This window comes from Daphnia magna, linkage group LG3 (genome assembly GCF_020631705.1).
Source record: "Daphnia magna isolate NIES linkage group LG3, ASM2063170v1.1, whole genome shotgun sequence".
Lineage (NCBI taxonomy): Eukaryota > Metazoa > Arthropoda > Branchiopoda > Diplostraca > Daphniidae > Daphnia > Daphnia magna.
Window position 1 is genome coordinate 13,045,558 of NC_059184.1, and position 16,761 is coordinate 13,062,318.

The window sequence follows — 16,761 nt, forward strand, 5'->3', positions numbered from 1 at the left end:
GGACGTTCGTTTTATTTTTTCAAGGTCCCGTTTATTCGAAGGTCCCGCGGATGTTGTGAAACGTTGTAAATATTACCCTCAGGATATGATGATGTGTACAAGTCTTTCTACGGGTTTAAGATTTTCTTTTGGTGACCTCGTTTTTCTACAGCACGAAATATTTCCTCTTCCGGTTCGGTAGACGACATTGACGGGCCTTTTTTTTTTTAAAGATCCGTTTGATTATCCCAGTTTGAGGGGGGTACCCATTATCATTGTTCTTATCTAGAGCGTAACACTTTAAACCTTTTGATTATAGTAACTCTTGCTCAAAGTGAGACTATGTACCTTTTGTTAAAAATCACTGCCGGGAAAAGTATTGTGCAAACGTGAGTCACGACAACGCAACTAGACAGGGATAAACGGTGAACCGGAAAAATCGTTTGGCGTTCTGCCAATTTACTACTTGAGAAATAGAAATAATCGACCTTTGTTTTAATTTCCGTATTTCTCTTAATAAGGGAAATGATCTTTATTAACCAAACGTAGAAAAAAAAATAAGGAAGTATTTCAATGTTTTGTTTTGCTATACCCATTTTGAAATGTCAGTATATTTGTTTTTGAGCAAATTTTATAAAGGAAAGGAGGCCACGGCCGTCACTCACGCCAACACGATTAGTAGAGAAAGCCGGAACATGCTTAGTAGCGTACGCACAGTGGCTACTACTGCACTATCAAATTTCACAAACAGTTGATTGCCCTCATTTAGAATAATTTCCTATTGAAACAAGAAAAGATTTCTCTTTTTTTTTTTTGTTGTTGATATGTATCAACAAATTCAAGTGTATTGTTTGATTTTCCTCCTTCAATCCCATAAATTACAACAACTAAAAATTCCCGACAGTATTGCATGACATTTAGATGTAATAAATTGCGATGTATTAATTAATTATATGTACAGGTACGACGAGGGAGGAAGTTGAAAATTTTTGATATTATTTCAAGTAATATGTGGAATGGGTTTCGAGAGAAAGAATCAATTCCAAATGAGTCTAAAGAATTGAATTAGGGAGTTATGGTTACATAAGAGGGACTAGTTGGTGGACCAAAAAAAAAAAATAATAATAATTAATTTGATGAGACATGATTCACAATACCCGATGACGATGAACACAGACACAAAAACCTTATCACAGCCGACCCCCCAAAAAAATAATTTGAAGAAATAACATTATAATTAACAGAAAAAGAGATTATTTCCTTCTTTTACCTTCTTCAATTTTTGATAGGCATTGAACTCAAAAGCTGCCTATGTACCAAAAAAAAAAAAAAACTAAACTCTGACAGATAATAATAATTATATAATCATGTACCACTTTTTCAATCTAGTGGTACCACACACATTCACGCGACAAAAAAAAAAAAAAAACATTTACATGAAATAATAAATCTTCCCTCGCTCAAAAAATTCGAATTTCCCGTTTCCCCCGGCATTTCCTCTTATTTCTATTTAGAAAACGGTCACCATGAGCGAGACTTCGGGCGCGGAAGCTGAGCGCGGCTTACCGTGTTGTCCTTGAACATGGAAGCCGCGAGTGCCATCCGGCCCATTGGGCATACGGACGATGTTAGCCGGAACAGAAAGACGATTATCAGCTAGCGGGCTGGATCGTCCGGATTCTTGTCCACCGCCAGCTACCAAACCAAGACGACGACGTACCCATGGACTATGCGATCCGGGTGGGGTGGCAGTTCCGGCTGGAGTGCTCGTCATGGGTTCCGAATAGCTGCACGATTTTGGGCGTGTTACTTGATGATGTAAATCTGGGCTGTTTTGACGCGTGTTGCCACGGCTATTGCCCGTCAAATGGGCCGGCATATGATGACGACGCTGTTGGGGCGAATGGATCGGCGTCGACGACGTCGAATCATTTTGATGGCGACGCAAGAATGGAGACCTCGGAGTCTCAGCATCAGAATCCTGGACAACGACCACGTTTTTCTGCTGAGCACCGCGACGCTTGCGTCGATTGTTCGGAGTGTTGTTCTCCGACGATGGCATTGAATTCGGAGTCACCGGACGAGACGATGCGGGCGACGTTTTGTTGCTTCCGTTACGACGAGATGCTAATTCGACCAATTTGACACCTGCAGGCATCAATGCGGGAGCATCTTTAAGAGCCGCTCTGGCGCATTCGGCTTGCTCGAATTCGACTACAGCGCAAATGGATGTCAAAATGTCTGGATGGCGATTAGCGCATTGGCGGACATCTGGCGGGATAGTGTTGCCAGGTCGTAGAATGCGAATCAATCCGATTGCGCCCTGTTGAACGACGCCATTAAACATTTCGGCAACTCCTTCAATGCTGGCCTTGTCAACTGCCAAGCCGATAGCTACGACCGTACGTGATGGGCTTGTCTCGTCTGTTTCGGGTAGGGGAGCCACGCGGCGCACCTTAGTACCGGCCTCGTTGACTTCGAGCTCTTTGGACAAGGTCCGACACGCGTGTGCAACGACTCTCCAATCCTTGGTTACGTGTTTCACCTGTCAACGCCAAAAAAAAAAAACATAAAGAACGAGAAATTTTAAAATGGAATTCTTTTTTTTTTTGTTGTTCAATTTCATTCAGTTTTGGAAACGGGCCAAGGTCTTAAATTGTACTATAGACCATTAGGGAGAGCCAGCATGTAAATAAGTGAAAGGATAAAGAAAGTAGTAAAATTGTTGTTACCTTCTTGAAACTAGTGATGAGTTTCAATGAGATGAATCCATCACGGTTACGGCGGGCGTGTTTAAGCAGGAAGGCATCCTTGAGAATATGAGCATCGGAAAAGTAGAACTCGACCTGCTCAACAATTTGAGCCGCCAGTTCGGCATCGGGGATCTCGAAAGTTACATCTTCAATGCCAGAATCTGCTTTGTTGCCGCTATTGTTCTCTGGGGCGCTGTCGTCGGAAACATCGTTCCCGCCATTGCCACCAGTACCGCCAATGTCAGAAGAAGCATCGTAAAAATGCTCACCTTCGTCCGATGTTGAATCGACGTCGCTAGTGACAATCTTGATTATTTGGCCCGACAATTCCTGGGCAGTTGGAGACGATTGTTGCATCTGCAAGACCACCACGCATTCATTTGGATTGGGGGCCATTTTCTTCTTTTTTTTTTTTCCTCCAAAGATGTCGGGGAAGCGAGTAAAATAAGTTTTAACTCTTTAACTTGAAAAATAAATTTGCCAAAACGATTGGATGAAAAAGAGACGAGAGAAAGCGCAGCCAAAAGCGAGTTAAGAGTCTCGTCCGTCCGCGTGATCTGCCGCGCAAACACTGATTCTCGCCGTCTGACCACTGCTCGTTTTTATACGCAGACTGTATACTGCGTGACGTCAGAGCAGTGGCACTAGTTGTGACGTGTATCTCCCAACACAAGGGGAGACGATGGGCAGGGGGTGGAGCTCCTGCCGGTAAGTCGCCTCAGCTCTTGACGTCGCTACATGGTGGGGGGGTATTACCCGGAGCTATTTCGTTTTGTCTACAGCCTCGTTTCATCATTCCTACTTTTTTTTCTAGAATGATGCGGCAAAATGACACGTTGTACGTTGCAGTTTTTACTGCCAAGTCGACATATTTTTCATGATTTATGTGTGTGGTTAACGAATGATATTTAAAGTTCATTTAGGGCTTTCTCTTTTTTTCCTCGTCTTTTCATCGGTAATTTTACTTTGGTCTAATTTGACAAAGATGGGATCCCCCTCCGAAATGAAAATTTCCACGTGGAGACAAGTAGGTTTACTGAGCAATAAAGAAAATGCTTGCCCTGACTCCAGATTTAAGGAATCAAAATGGCTGTCATTGTCTGTCTTCGATGTACTCCTTGATGTACCTAATTTTGTCAGGGACCCATTACCCTTCCCAGTGAAACCCGAAAGTGGGGTTGTCCACGGCAAAAATGCGTGATCGGACAAAGAGCATTTTTCTTTTTCAATAAAGCCCGGGCAAAGTTCTAGGTGCCATATTCTTTTCGGGATTACGGATCTTCCGTTTTCCAGGTGATAAAACTGATGCAATCAACGGATGTAACGTCCACGTGATTAGAGGATGTAAAACGTATGTACTCTTGACAAGGGTTGTGAATGCTATCGTTCCTTTAATTCAAATTTCGTCATTTTGCAGATAGACACTTGGCAACAAGGGTGGCATTTCCTTCTGAGAGACATCGCCAGATCTTAAAACATTTCAAGGTTATCGACTTTAGTTAAATCATTTGTTTTTAATGATAATGTCTAATTGCCCATTCCCACTATTTAGAAATAATTAATTTCATTTTTATGTGGTCTTGCGGGGAATTCTGGGGAGGGAAGAAAAAAGCGGTTCCGCCATTGTTATAGAGTTTCTTTTGTTTCCAATAAAACGGCCAACGTTGTAACGTTGATTTTCTCCAACGACCTTGCCCGATATTTTATTTTAGTATTTTTGTTTCATATTTCGTCACCACGTATATTAATCAAATTATGGAAATACAAAAAAGAATTTTACAAATCTTACGACTTTTTTAAGACGGTTAGTAGACCTTGCGTCAGACCCATCATACGATACAGCTTTACGTGAGTCACTGAAACCACACTAGTGCCATCGTAACCCGACTGAAACGGTGTTAGTATTACCTTACGTGTGCCTCTCTGTGATGAATACTTAATGGGATAGTCTTGTTGGACTGTAAATCGAGTTAAAAGTGGACCCACATTGGGTGACGTCAAAACTCCACATCGATTCAACCTATAGGTATTTTTCGCTCCATTTATGGAAAAGTCGCTTTTCCTTGAGCAGGACCTGCTCATACTGTCACTGTAAATCTGTAGAGACAAATCCTGTAACCATAAATGTTGCCAACGTTCTAGTAGTGAACAGCTTATTATTATTGTTTGAAAAAAAAGGAAACCTCACACATTTTGACCTTGTTATTTGCTTTGAGTTTCGTTCAGCTATTTCGAGTACTACTGTTTAGCAGTTGCGGCCCGGTTGTTAAATTCTAACCGGTTTCTTTGTCAACAGAAATATTCTCATTAGCAATTGTAGAATTTTATTGCTTCTAACGTAATTTCTATGAATGTGTTTTTTTCTTTCTTTCTTAATTCGTTATTGAAACCAGAGAGAAAAAAGCCTATTCAGTTAGTACTCGAAGGAGAATCGATGCAACTTTCTAGTCGATTCTCGCTGGTTTCATTAAGTGAATGGGGTCGGTGGTTGAGGCTTGATCAGACTTCTTTCGCTCTATTTACCGGTCAAACTCCAATGGAAATTGTACCTTGTCTATAATACTGAATTGCTATGTGTATTTTTTCGTTATCTGTAAGGAAATGATCAAAGGTGTACAAGGGAACAGTTTTGTTTGGGGTGGAAAGTTCATGCATAACCAGCAATCTCCGTCGTCAGGTGAAATACTTGCGTGTTGCTATTCAGACATTCTTCGTGTTGGTTCAGGATGTCTTTTTAATCACGAGCACATCTCGTGAACAAGTGGTGCAACACTCGTGTGTTGTCGTACGATCGTTTTTCTAACAGGAGGGCATTGTTCACCTATTGAAATTGTTCTTGTCGGTCATAGATCTTGCCCACCTTAGCAACGTGCGTCAGTGCCGGAGGCGGTAGGACGCTGAACTCTTCCGGTTATTTGGAAAACATACATCGGTTATGCGTGTTTGTTCACTTTCTTTTTTACCTGGAGAAAACCCGGATGGAATTTTCTCCACACGCAATGGAGCGAAAGTATAAAACGTTATAGAGAAAAAAACCACGTCACTTTCTAAAACCCCGTTTTTTTTTATACGATTCGTTACAATGGGTCGAAAATTACAGAAAATATCTTTTTTTTTTTTGCTGTTTTATTTCGGGAACATCATTACAGTTCATCGTCCTACGAAAAAATGATCATTTCTCTTTCTCAATAATTCGGGTCATTGTACGTTAGACAAGTGAATATGGCTCTTAGCGTCAGTTGTCTTTTATTGTGTTTCTTGTTTGCTGTGCTGTAAGAGAATTCTAGAAAACTGTCCTTTTTTTTCTACATTTTTTTAAACGAAAGAAATGAAAGGAGTAAGATGATGTAGTGAACGACCCTGATCCATAATGATATTTTTACTGCCGCGATCATATCACCGTACGGAACACTTATTTGAATCAAAATAAAAGACGGGAAAAAAATTGCAACAAAAAATTTTTTTATCTATAGATGATTGCGTCACGATTTCATCCAACCAATTGACAACAGATTCCTCTCTCTCTTAGTGACAGATGATTTCCCATCGCCATATTTTGAGCATGTGAAAAACCAGCAATGGAAAACAATGGACGCGTACAAGTCCTTGTTCTCAATCGGGAAAAGATCGTAAAAACAAAAGAATAAAAAAAACAAAAAACGTGTGTGTGTGCGTGTGATTGTCCCCATCTCGTTGGACCTCATTCTCTTTACGGAAATCTCTTTAGAAATTTTCATTTGCCTTCGTTTAAAGAAACGCCGCTTTGCAAAAGTTTTTGTCTCCGGTTTAAACGCCATCTAGGAGTGGTGTCCTGAACTACTTGTGCGCCATCGGATATTAGCAGCCGAAAATCATTGAACCGCAATGTTAAGCTTTCTCTTAAAGATAAGAAAAATGTAACAAATGACCCTATCTCTTTCATATAGCTGTATCATCCATACAGAGAGATAAAAAAGAACCTGGGATAGCTAAGATCGATAAAATCCACATGTAAAAACTATTAGTCGTTGAAAACTAATGGAGACAGTCGTTACGTTCTTACGTTGAAATTAAAGATGAAGTTGTTTTTATTTGTTTTCGCAATTTTCCTAGGTGAGGCTCTACCAGTGGCGGAGGGATCTCGAATCCTCATTGTAGCTGCTCACGGTACAAAGAGCCATCAGAATGTCTACGTCCCATTAACGAAAAAACTGGCAACACGAGGACATCATGTAACCATCATCTCCAATTACGACATCAGCGAAGTGGCTCGGCTGGACAACGTGCGGCAAATATGGCTAGAAGAATTGGCGATAGACATCTCGAAATTGCCCAATATGTTTACAGTCATGTCGGACCCATGGAAGAAAATCGACATGGCTGTCGAAGTCGTCAAAATCCTCATGAACCAACCATCAACAAATGCCGAAATCACTTATGGGGACCCACGCGTCCAGCAGCTAATGGCCAGTGAAAGTTTCGACCTGGTTATGATTTCTGAAGCATGCGGATTGACTTGCTACCCATTCGGTTGGCATTTCAAAGCTCCAACAATCGCCATAAGTCCCAACGTTTTATTCCCAGGACGGGCTTCATTGCTGGGGGATGACGAACACCACAGTTATGTTCCTTTTTTACTCTCCTCTTTCACCGACAAAATGAGCCTTTATGAACGCACCATCAATTATCTGGTGTCCAAATTTTTTCAAACATTTGTTCATGACTGGCACTTGGAAACGGTGCACAGCATCTTCAAGCGGACAATCAACCCGGAATGCCCACCTTTTATTGAAATTGAAAAGAATTTCTCGTTGGTCTTCACCAACAGTCATCCGAGTTTCAGCTATCCGAGAACTCTTCCACCGCGAGTCATTGAAGTGGGTGGACTTCATTGTCGCCCGGCTAAACCCCTCCCGGAAGATTTAGAAAAGTATGTTTCTTCATCCGAAGCTGGATTCATTGTCTTCGGAGTTGGTAGCGCCATTAATATGGAAGACATGCCAGAAGAGATGATTCAGTCTTTCATCAAAGCTTTTTCCCGTCTACCTCAAAGAGTGATCTGGCAATGGAAGGGCAAAGTTCGATCCGACTTACCTCGAAATATTATGGCCATCCCATGGCTGCCTCAGCAAGATTTATTAGGCAAAGATATAATTTTGTAATTAAGAGTAAATAGTTAACTAAATTTTGATATTTAGGACATCGACATTGTCGAGGATTTTTAACTCACGGGGGCTTAAACAGCTTGCAGGAAGCAGTTTACCATGGAGTTCCGGTCTTGGGATTTCCATTCGGTACCGATCAATATCATAACATTGGACGGGCTATTCAGGAAGGCTATGCTGTTAAACTGGAATGGAAAGATGTTACCCAAGAAACATTAACTACGTCCATCCAAGATATCTTACACGATTCCAAGTAATTCAAATTGTTTCTAAAAATCTATTTTTTTGAAAGACGACGACATTTTTCCCGTTACGGCAGGTACAAAAAATCGGCCAAGAGATTATCCGCCATGTTTCGCGATCAAATTCAACCACCTCTAGAGCGAGCCGTTTTTTGGACTGAATTCGTATTGCGTCATAATGGCACCGAACATTTGCGTTTGGGTTCAATCGATTTAGCACCCTATCAGAGAGCACTAGTCGATGTCTATTTAGTTATGGCTCTTTTTTTCATTACTCCCATTTTACTAATGTTTTTCTGCGTGCGAAGGTGTTGCTGTCGCCGGCCAACAGTAACAGATGCTGTAAAGAAGCAGCAATAACTTGGGAAAAAACCATTTGTTTTTGTATATTGTGACACAATATTGTGCATGACTTGACAAAATTTAGTCTCAAATAGAGTATCTCTGATTTGATTATACTTATCTGTATAGGAAGATCCTCACGTCACACACACGATAAGGTATTTAGGCTTACTGTCATGTTCCCTAAGTTTATTCTTGCTTGCAGCTTCAATATTTTATAGTCGACCCACATAGTTTGTGGAACGATAGAAAATGGTAGCCGAATTAATGTTCGTGTTCGCAGTTTGTGCATGTCCTGCTTTAATGGAAGGATCTAGGATTCTCATTTCTTCTCCTTATGGAACTAAAAGCTACCACAACATGTACGTACCGCTTGTTACAGAATTGTCCCGTCGAGGCCATCACATCACCGTCATCACTAATTACAAGAGTTCTGAACTGGAAAACACAGAAAATGTCCGTCAGATCGTCATGGACAAATTAGTTGTCGACATGTCTCCTTATCCCAACCCATTCGACGCGTTACTTTCGCCTACACTCATGTTAAAATCTATGTCTATTGGCACAGCAATTATTTACAACCTACCGAGAATCATCACGGAGACAATCTACGATGATGAAAGAATCAAACAATTATTGGCTGAAGATCATTTCGACCTTGTCATGATTTCCATCACATTTAATGCTGGCAGTTACCCGTTAGCTTGGCATTTTAAAGCACCTATTATCATGCTAACCCCAAATGCTATATTTCCAGGTGTCATCGAGTCTTTGGGTGGCGAGGAAGAGCCCAGTCACATCCCGTTTTTCTTGTCCAGGTTCACCAACAAGATGAATTTGTTACAGAGAACGGCCAACACTCTTGCTACGAAACTGTTTGGCTATTTTATTCATCAGTTTCATCATTCCACAATCCATTCAATCGTCAAAGAGCGAGCGATGCCGAATATTCCGCCGTTAGAAGAACTGGAGAAAAACATTTCATTGGTTTTTACCAATACGCATCCCGTTGTCAATTACGCTCGTACGACGCCTCCTCAAATTGTTGAAGTGGGTGGAATTCATTGCCGACCTGCTCAACCACTTTCACAGGATCTAGAGGAATTTGTTTCCAATCCGTTTGGTTTCGTTTTGTTTGCCGTGGGCAGTATGCTTCCAATGGAAATTATGCCTGAACATCTGATCCAATCTTTCATCCACGCTTTCTCACGTTTACCTCAACGAGTTATCTGGCAATGGAAGGGTAAAATAAGGACAGATTTACCAGCAAATGTTTTAGCCATTCCGTGGTTACCTCAACAAGACCTTCTCGGTATAAAAAATAGCTTAAAGAAATTTTGATCGATATTGATAGAACAAATTTGAATTTATTTAGGACACGAAAATTGTAGGCTCTTTATTACGCACGGAGGCCTGAATAGTTTACAAGAAGCTATTTATCACGATGTTCCCGTACTAGGATTACCATTCGGGACTGATCAGAAATTGAACGTAAATCGAGCCGTCAGCGATGGCTACGCACTCCAACTATCGTGGACTGAAATTAATGAAGAAACACTGACCTCTGCAATAATGGATTTATTATACAATAAGAAGTTATAAGAAACTACTTAAAAAATTTAAGCCGTTAATTTTACAACCGAATTTTTTTATTGCACAGTTATTCGGAGACCATGCGGAGACAACACGAACTGTTTCACGATCAAGTGCAGACACCTGTTGAGAGAGCCGTTTATTGGACGGAATTCGTAATGCGTTACAACGGGACCGAACATCTGCAATTGGCTTCGCGCAATTTGGCACCTTATCAACGAGCGTTAATCGATGTCTACCTCGTTCTGATCTTGGCAGCCACTTTCCCACTAGTCTTGACATTTTTCTGCCTCAGGAGATGTTTTCGACGTAAGCCGAGCAAAGAGAATAAGAAGAATGAATAACTATGTGTAACTATGCAACCTCAATAAGGTATGAATATTTTAACGTATTATTCTACAGGGCACGAAAAACAATTTTTGAAATGAAAATTCATGGTTTATTCTGATAAAGTTACACTTTTATCGCTCTGATGGCACTTATATAATTAAGTTATCTCAACAAAGCGATTCCTTGGTTTTATATAATTTGCATAGTTCTCGGGTGGCAGTTTTTTCTGGACGATTGTGTAAATCAAATATTGAGGTCGCATCAAAGTAGAGCAACCCTTTGGTCATTATAGTCTGGAAGCAGTTATGTACACCGTGACAGCATTATTATAGTAGACTGAAAACAGAACGACGAATTAACATAATGACGGCACCGAATTTAGCAGACGGCCGAAGGAAAGGAGAAAAAATGTAAGCCCCATAGTGGAACGCGTTTGCATGAATGAACTATTTTTTGTTTTCAGGTTTCCAAACTTGTTCCGCTGCACAATTCATTCTATCAAACAATAATGGGAAAATAATTTTGAGCGTAAGAATTTTTCTTGCAAAATAATGTAAGTCAAGGGTGACCAGTCAGTGAATTCGTGAAAAGGAAGTCTGGACATTAAAAAACCGAGTCTTTTATTGACTAAAAGGCAGAGTGAAGAAAACACAATACTTGAAAAATGAATAACGTGAATGTCACGATAAAAAATTTGAAAAGATTTTTATCAAAATGAGTGCATTTCGTTATCCATTCGTCAAAGAAAAGAAAGGTGTTGTTCACATAGGACACGAAAATAGTCACCTGTCTTCCATCTAAAAGGTAATATGTTGATTTTTCTTACACGCACCGCTAACGGCACTTTCATGGCCGAGTTAACACCGCCCCGTACTACACTAAAACCTTTTATCCTCACAATCTTTATTCACGCGGGCATTTTTTTTTCTTCCTTTAGCGCAGGGCAATTTTCTTCTTTCCCAAGCATCCATATTTAGATAATCTCAATGGCGTAACAATTACCGTCCCACACGAAAAAAGGCATTCCGTGTACTACGACTCGCGAAAGTTATTCGACGTATCAATGTTACTACCATCGCTGTGATTCGTATAAAAAATTGGCGGTGCGTGTAAAACTTGGCCTTATCAGACATCAGTATTCACGATTCAGGGCGTGGGAATGCATTGTGCAAACAAAGCCGCCCTCGTACTGTTGGTTATGCGGTCAATATTTTGCATCTTTATCTCGCTAATTTACATTTCTTTTAGACTCCCTTTCGATTCCTACCTTTTGACTATATTGATTTCATTACTAATTTAGTTATAGCATCTCTTTTTTTCGCGTTAACAATATTTAAGTGTAATTTATTGAAATGCTGTAGGTATAGATCAAAGAGCCATCTTCGTGTTAATGATTTTGCAATTGCATCAATCAAATAACGAAATTTATGGCTGTTTGTACCCATTCCCCTAATACTGTTAGTTTCACTTTCACATTCACGTGAGGCGTCAACCTTTCAATCTTTTTGTTCCGCGTAAATTCTTGGAAGCTCTATATACAGAACAGATATTCTATTATGCCTGAGACACGTAGATCATGTTGCCCCTCTGGGTGAATGTACTGATTTACCGTTCATGAACAGGATAAAACGAGCGGCATACTCGGTATTTTCTGTACGTCTAAATAAGGAGAAAAAGATAACGTGTGTGGTATGTTGCCGCTAAGCGAAAATGCCACAATGGGATAAGCAGAAAGGAAAAGTATAACGTCGTACCCCCTTTTTGTTTCCAGTCAAACTTGTCTTTTTATGGTGCGGTGTCATACCTTCTATGGACATTTCGAATTTTCTCGATGGGCAAATAATTTCATGGCACATATAAAGTGACAATAGGTCAGAGATAGTAAAGAACAAACAATGTGTTAAAAAAAAGTTTAAAACTGCGCCCAGTATTAATGACCTGCACATTGGGTTGAAAACTGCAATCGAATGGATACTGCAACCCTTCAGAATCAATCATGGGAATTTGAAAGGTCCCCGAAGAACTGTTTACCAGACGATAACCACAAAATTAAAAAAAGATGGTTCTCAAAATTGAGTTCAACATTTTTGGAACAATTACTAATAGCCCGGGGCCTAGTAGATATAAACGTTGGTCGTTTTTTTTTCGCCAAAAAACTTTTCGCAAGGCCAAAAGAGCAGTAGTTGTTTGTCAAACTTGATTGAGTAGTGTGCTTATTTTGAAAGACATGGTGGTGAAATCAGCATCAATTTCGTTTTTAATTGTGATGGCTGTGGCCTCGTCTATTGAAGGATCTAGTATTCTAATATCGGTCCCATTTGGCACAAAAAGCCACAAGAACATGTACGTGCCTTTAGTTCGAGAACTAGTGAATCGAGGACATAATATCACTGTTATCACTAATTACATGACGGCCGATTTTATGGACCTAAAAAACGTTCACGAAATTGTTCTAGAACAATTAAGCCTGAACATGTCGCACTATCCGAACGTATTTGACAGTTTACTTTCATCAAGTTGGAACTGGGGTAATTGGGGTTTGACAAGCCAACTACTCCGCACACAATCAGAGTATCCACCCAAGGTTACGAATGTACTTTACGATAACCCAAAAGTTCAACAAATGCTCGCTAACGATAAATTTGATCTAGTTGTTGCCTCTCAGGTATTAATCATGTCAAGTGCTCCGTTATCTTGGCATTTTAGGGCTCCATTAATGATATTCAGCCCAAACACGTTATTCCCTGGAATGGCCACTATTTTGGGCGATGATGAACATACTAGTTACGTACCATTAGTGTTTTCTCCTTACACCGATAAGATGAATCTCTGGCAGAGGATCCTCAACACTGTTGCCACCAACGTGATTCTGTTGTTTCAGCAGTGGTATGAAGGATCTATAATTCCTTTAATTGTCAAAGAAAAGGGCATGTCTTGTTATCAAGAAATTGACGACATAATTAGAAATGTGACAGTGGTTCTTACCAACAGTCATCCGAGTTTCACTTATCCTCGTTCCTTACCGCCTCAAGTCATCGAAGTGGGTGGTATTCACTGCCGATCTCCCAAGCCATTGCCGAAAAACTTGGAAGACTTCGTATCTGGTGCTGATGGCTTCTTGCTTTTTAGCATCGGGAGTCTTCAAAATATGGAAGATATGCCTGAACATCTTCTGCAGTCGTTCATTCGAGCTTTTTCCCGTTTGCCTTTACGAGTTATTTGGCAATGGAAAGGAAAAATAAGGGCAGATTTGCCTGCCAATGTTTTTGCCATTCCTTGGTTACCACAACAAGATCTATTGGGTAAAAGACGACGATTTAATTGCTTTGCTAGAGTTATAATGGGAGATAATTTTTTTGGCAAACAGGGCATCCTGGATGTCGTGCTTTCATTACTCACGGCGGTTTAAACAGTTTACAAGAAGCCATTTATCACGGTGTTCCCATGCTAGGAATACCTTTTGGCATCGATCAGTTTCTTAACCTGCGACGGGCAGTTAATGATGGTTACGCCTTGCAGCTACAATGGAAGGAAATCAACGAAAATACTTTAAGTTCCGCAATTCAGCAGTTGCTCTTCAATGAATGGTATAATCTTTTATGTGAATTTAGAAATGAACAAATGGCAGTTTTGTTTTAACTGTTTTTTTGTAACACTTTTTGATTGAAGCTTTTCGGATGCTGCCGTAAGGCTGTCTGGTCGTATGCGTGATCAAATGGAAACGCCACTAGAAAGAGCTGTTTTCTGGACCGAGTATGTGATCCGTCATAATGGATTAGTTGACCATTTGCGATTAGGATCGCGCGAACTGGCACCTTACCAGCGGTCGCTGATCGATGTATATCTAATCTTGATTCTTGTTTGGATTCTTCTACTTGTTTTTGTTTTACTTTGTTTGCGAAACTGCAGCTGCTCGTCTAAAAGCAAGGTAACAACTAAAGATGTGAGGAATAAACAAGAATAGAAAAAAGTGAAAGTTCCTTATTGAATTTGTACGAGAACTGAATACATATCTTTCAAGTCCAATTCAACTAGCCTTATCTGAATCATAATAAATAGTTGTCCTTTTTCGCTACCTTTGCTTATGGCTCCTGTCTCATGTGGGCAACAATTCATTTTCTGGCGCTAAACAATTACGTCATGCAGACGTCTCAGATTGACGCTCATAGTGCAGGCTGGAATCGTTCATTCCAAGATGCCAATGCCTAGTACGAAATAATATTTCTTGAGAACGTATTATAATCCTTTGTTTCTGTTACGATTTCCGAATTTTATCCGTTGCAATTTAAAAGTAAAGTACTGGTCAGTTATGCGCAGTTTCAAAATATGGCATGTACGTATTCCGTGTGTACGGTCGACCTTCCGTCGTCTGCTAGTTACGCTGTCAATATTGAAATTCTGATCGTTGTGGTAACTGGTATCAAATACTCTTCTAGAACACTCGGTTTACCTGTCAAGTGTTCATAGTTTATCATGGAAGAATCGATCGAAAAAACCAAAGAATCTGTTCAAGAAGAGATTAAAGGTTTATTTGAGTTTTTTTTTAATAATTTTGTTGAATTAATTTTTCTTAAAAAAATTCTTATGGTTTTGTTGGAATGACGTGTCGTTTTTATGTATTCAGATCAGGAAAGTGGTAAGACAGAAGATCATGAAGATAGCAAAAAAATAAAAGTTCCAGATCCAAGTATGCATGAAGAGCATGATGAAAAGATACAAACTCTTGAAACTGCGGACACCACTGGTGGTGATGAGCAATCAATAATAGAAGGTGCTTGGGCTGATGTTCTTGGAAGTGGCCAATTGAAAAAGAAAGTAAGTTCTAAGTCATTGTTTTCTTTATTTCTACTACTCTTATAAGTTAGAGTAAGCTGATGTTACCTATCTATTTTAGACTATTAAAAAGGGAACACCAAACGCCAGACCAGTTACTAGTGAAATTTGCACCATCAAAATATCTGGAGAACTTGCAGATGGAACATTTGTTGATGTTAAAGATAAATTCTCATTCCAACTTGGAGACTTGGAGGTAAGATAAAATGCATTGACCATATAAAATGCGATGGAAAATCACCAATTCATGCATATTGTATTTAGGTTATTCAAGGCATCGATCTAATCGTCGCGTTAATGGACTGTGGAGAAATCAGTCAAGTCGAGGTTGCACCTCGATTTGCGTATGGAAGCCTCGGAAATGGAAAAGATATCCCGCCAGATGCTACTATTCTTTACACTATTGAACTTTTGGAAATTTCCAAGGAGGAAGATTTGGAATTGGTCAACATCGATGAAAGACTCCGGATAGGGTAGGCGACATTTTGTATTTCCGTGTTAACAGCTTATTAGAACTTCTCTTTACTCTAGAAATGCTAAACGCGAACGGGGTAATTGGTGGTATAGTCGGGGTGATTTCACTTCATCCATTCAGTGTTATAGAAGAGCTTTGGATTATCTAGACACAGAGAACGAAACAGAAACGGTATTAGTGTTCTCGCAAATAATCCTTAAATAGTTGCACATAATTTTGGTTTTGGTTTAAGGATTCACCTGAAAAATTGCAAGAGATTTTAGACGATCGGCTAAAGGTATACAATAACATGGCAGCAGCACAAATGAAAATTGAAGCCTACGATGCAGCTCTAAAATCCGTTGACAACGTCTTGAGGTGCCAGAAAGATAACGTCAAAGCCATCTATCGCAAATCAAAGGTGTGTCAAAAAAGAAAATCCTTATAATAATGAAAATGCTGATCCTGGTGATATTTTAATCTTTCATCGTAGATTGTAACAGCGATGGGGAAAATGAACGAAGGAATTGCTCTGTTGGAAAGGGCTCTGCATCTCGATCCCTCCAGTAAAATCGTTCAGCAAGATTTGATGCGTTTGCAAGCCAAACAGAAACTAGAAGTCCAAAAGGAGAAATCTCTATATAAAAAAATGTTTAATCTTAATTCTACCCCCACACCGAAAACTTCACAAGGCAAACCCAAGGTTAAGCTGACGGTCAGTTGAAATTGGAAATTTTTTTCTTCTTTCATGTTAATTAATTTACATTTAAAAGGTGCCATGGACATTGATGATTGGAGCAGTAACTGCAGTTGTAGCAAGTTACGTTACATACCGTTTCAAGCTATTCTAGGCATTTTTTTAGTGGCTCACGCTGTAAGGTACTGATCAAATATTGAAGTTGCTTTGAAATTTCAAGGCCCAATGACCGGTTTAACTTTAAAAGCTACAAGAAATTCGCCAATCAGTTAAATGGAAACATTCCGTTACCTTGGTTCGTAATTTTAGGTGGCTGCAATCATAAGTTCTTTTTTTGCGATAAGTAATAAATGCCTTCCTTAAAAAATTTCAGTTTGACAGAACACAGGAAGAA

General features: G+C 39.8%; 5 protein-coding genes across 9 annotated transcripts; 4 read left to right on the forward strand and 1 right to left on the reverse strand.

Moving 5' to 3' along the window:
* Positions 1 to 839: 839 nt before the first annotated feature.
* On the reverse strand, positions 840 to 3,319 carry LOC116918293 (la-related protein 6). The gene is made up of 2 exons (XM_032923968.2): positions 2,712 to 3,319; positions 840 to 2,524 (listed from the first exon to the last, which is right to left on the reverse strand). Exons 1-2 carry the CDS (start codon positions 3,126 to 3,128, stop codon positions 1,490 to 1,492), a joined length of 1,452 nt encoding a protein of 483 aa, XP_032779859.1. The 5' UTR covers positions 3,129 to 3,319; the 3' UTR covers positions 840 to 1,489.
* A 1,266-nt stretch (positions 3,320 to 4,585) lies between these two features.
* On the forward strand, positions 4,586 to 8,571 carry LOC123470349 (UDP-glucosyltransferase 2-like). 2 transcript variants are annotated; one of them, XM_045170552.1, is made up of 4 exons: positions 4,586 to 4,758; positions 6,825 to 7,853; positions 7,910 to 8,129; positions 8,196 to 8,571. In XM_045170552.1, exons 2-4 carry the CDS (start codon positions 7,049 to 7,051, stop codon positions 8,476 to 8,478), a joined length of 1,308 nt encoding a protein of 435 aa, XP_045026487.1. In that variant the 5' UTR covers positions 4,586 to 4,758; positions 6,825 to 7,048; the 3' UTR covers positions 8,479 to 8,571. The 2 variants fall into 2 exon arrangements, with proteins under 2 accessions (XP_045026487.1, XP_045026486.1); XM_045170551.1 differs by lacking the exon at positions 4,586 to 4,758 and having other exon boundaries at positions 6,729 to 7,853.
* Positions 8,572 to 8,679: 108 nt separating this feature from the next.
* On the forward strand, positions 8,680 to 10,526 carry LOC116918462 (UDP-glucosyltransferase 2). Its single transcript, XM_032924176.2, has 3 exons — positions 8,680 to 9,772; positions 9,836 to 10,055; positions 10,121 to 10,526. The coding sequence occupies exons 1-3, from the start codon at positions 8,713 to 8,715 to the stop codon at positions 10,395 to 10,397; spliced, it is 1,557 nt and encodes a 518-aa protein (XP_032780067.2). The 5' UTR covers positions 8,680 to 8,712; the 3' UTR covers positions 10,398 to 10,526.
* A 63-nt stretch (positions 10,527 to 10,589) lies between these two features.
* Positions 10,590 to 14,409, forward strand: LOC116918291 (UDP-glucosyltransferase 2). 2 transcript variants are annotated; one of them, XM_032923966.2, is made up of 5 exons: positions 10,590 to 10,793; positions 10,847 to 11,187; positions 11,321 to 13,685; positions 13,751 to 13,970; positions 14,053 to 14,409. In XM_032923966.2, the coding sequence occupies exons 3-5, from the start codon at positions 12,611 to 12,613 to the stop codon at positions 14,345 to 14,347; spliced, it is 1,590 nt and encodes a 529-aa protein (XP_032779857.2). In that variant the 5' UTR covers positions 10,590 to 10,793; positions 10,847 to 11,187; positions 11,321 to 12,610; the 3' UTR covers positions 14,348 to 14,409. The 2 variants fall into 2 exon arrangements, with proteins under 2 accessions (XP_032779857.2, XP_032779856.2); XM_032923965.2 differs by having other exon boundaries at positions 10,847 to 13,685.
* A 337-nt stretch (positions 14,410 to 14,746) lies between these two features.
* Positions 14,747 to 16,586, forward strand: LOC116918295 (peptidyl-prolyl cis-trans isomerase FKBP8). Of its 3 annotated transcripts, none has more exons than XM_032923970.2 (8): positions 14,747 to 14,908; positions 15,008 to 15,198; positions 15,278 to 15,412; positions 15,481 to 15,689; positions 15,748 to 15,862; positions 15,924 to 16,091; positions 16,164 to 16,385; positions 16,444 to 16,586. In XM_032923970.2, the coding sequence occupies exons 1-8, from the start codon at positions 14,857 to 14,859 to the stop codon at positions 16,519 to 16,521; spliced, it is 1,170 nt and encodes a 389-aa protein (XP_032779861.1). In that variant the 5' UTR covers positions 14,747 to 14,856; the 3' UTR covers positions 16,522 to 16,586. The 3 variants fall into 3 exon arrangements, with proteins under 3 accessions (XP_032779861.1, XP_032779863.1, XP_032779862.1); XM_032923972.2 differs by having other exon boundaries at positions 16,472 to 16,586; XM_032923971.2 differs by lacking the exon at positions 16,444 to 16,586 and having other exon boundaries at positions 16,164 to 16,394.
* The last annotated feature ends 175 nt before the right edge of the window (positions 16,587 to 16,761 follow it).

Excerpts from the sequence above, each read along its gene's own strand:
- LOC116918293 (XM_032923968.2), bottom strand. The coding sequence starts at position 3,128 with ATGGCCCCCAATCCAAATGAATGCGTGGTGGTCTTGCAGATGCAACAA. Across the intron at positions 2,525-2,711 it reads TCATCACTAGTTTCAAGAAG|GTGAAACACGTAACCAAGGA; the intron begins GTAACAACAATT and ends TGGCGTTGACAG.
- LOC123470349 (XM_045170551.1), top strand. The coding sequence starts at position 6,788 with ATGAAGTTGTTTTTATTTGTTTTCGCAATTTTCCTAGGTGAGGCTCTA. Across the intron at positions 7,854-7,909 it reads GCCTCAGCAAGATTTATTAG|GACATCGACATTGTCGAGGA; the intron begins GCAAAGATATAA and ends TTTGATATTTAG. Across the intron at positions 8,130-8,195 it reads GATATCTTACACGATTCCAA|GTACAAAAAATCGGCCAAGA; the intron begins GTAATTCAAATT and ends CCGTTACGGCAG.
- LOC116918462 (XM_032924176.2), top strand. The coding sequence starts at position 8,713 with ATGGTAGCCGAATTAATGTTCGTGTTCGCAGTTTGTGCATGTCCTGCT. Across the intron at positions 9,773-9,835 it reads ACCTCAACAAGACCTTCTCG|GACACGAAAATTGTAGGCTC; the intron begins GTATAAAAAATA and ends GAATTTATTTAG. Across the intron at positions 10,056-10,120 it reads GATTTATTATACAATAAGAA|TTATTCGGAGACCATGCGGA; the intron begins GTTATAAGAAAC and ends TTTATTGCACAG.
- LOC116918295 (XM_032923970.2), top strand. The coding sequence starts at position 14,857 with ATGGAAGAATCGATCGAAAAAACCAAAGAATCTGTTCAAGAAGAGATT. Across the intron at positions 14,909-15,007 it reads TGTTCAAGAAGAGATTAAAG|ATCAGGAAAGTGGTAAGACA; the intron begins GTTTATTTGAGT and ends TTATGTATTCAG. Across the intron at positions 16,386-16,443 it reads AACCCAAGGTTAAGCTGACG|GTGCCATGGACATTGATGAT; the intron begins GTCAGTTGAAAT and ends TACATTTAAAAG.
- LOC116918291 (XM_032923965.2), top strand. The coding sequence starts at position 12,611 with ATGGTGGTGAAATCAGCATCAATTTCGTTTTTAATTGTGATGGCTGTG. Across the intron at positions 13,686-13,750 it reads ACCACAACAAGATCTATTGG|GGCATCCTGGATGTCGTGCT; the intron begins GTAAAAGACGAC and ends TTTGGCAAACAG. Across the intron at positions 13,971-14,052 it reads CAGTTGCTCTTCAATGAATG|CTTTTCGGATGCTGCCGTAA; the intron begins GTATAATCTTTT and ends TTTTGATTGAAG.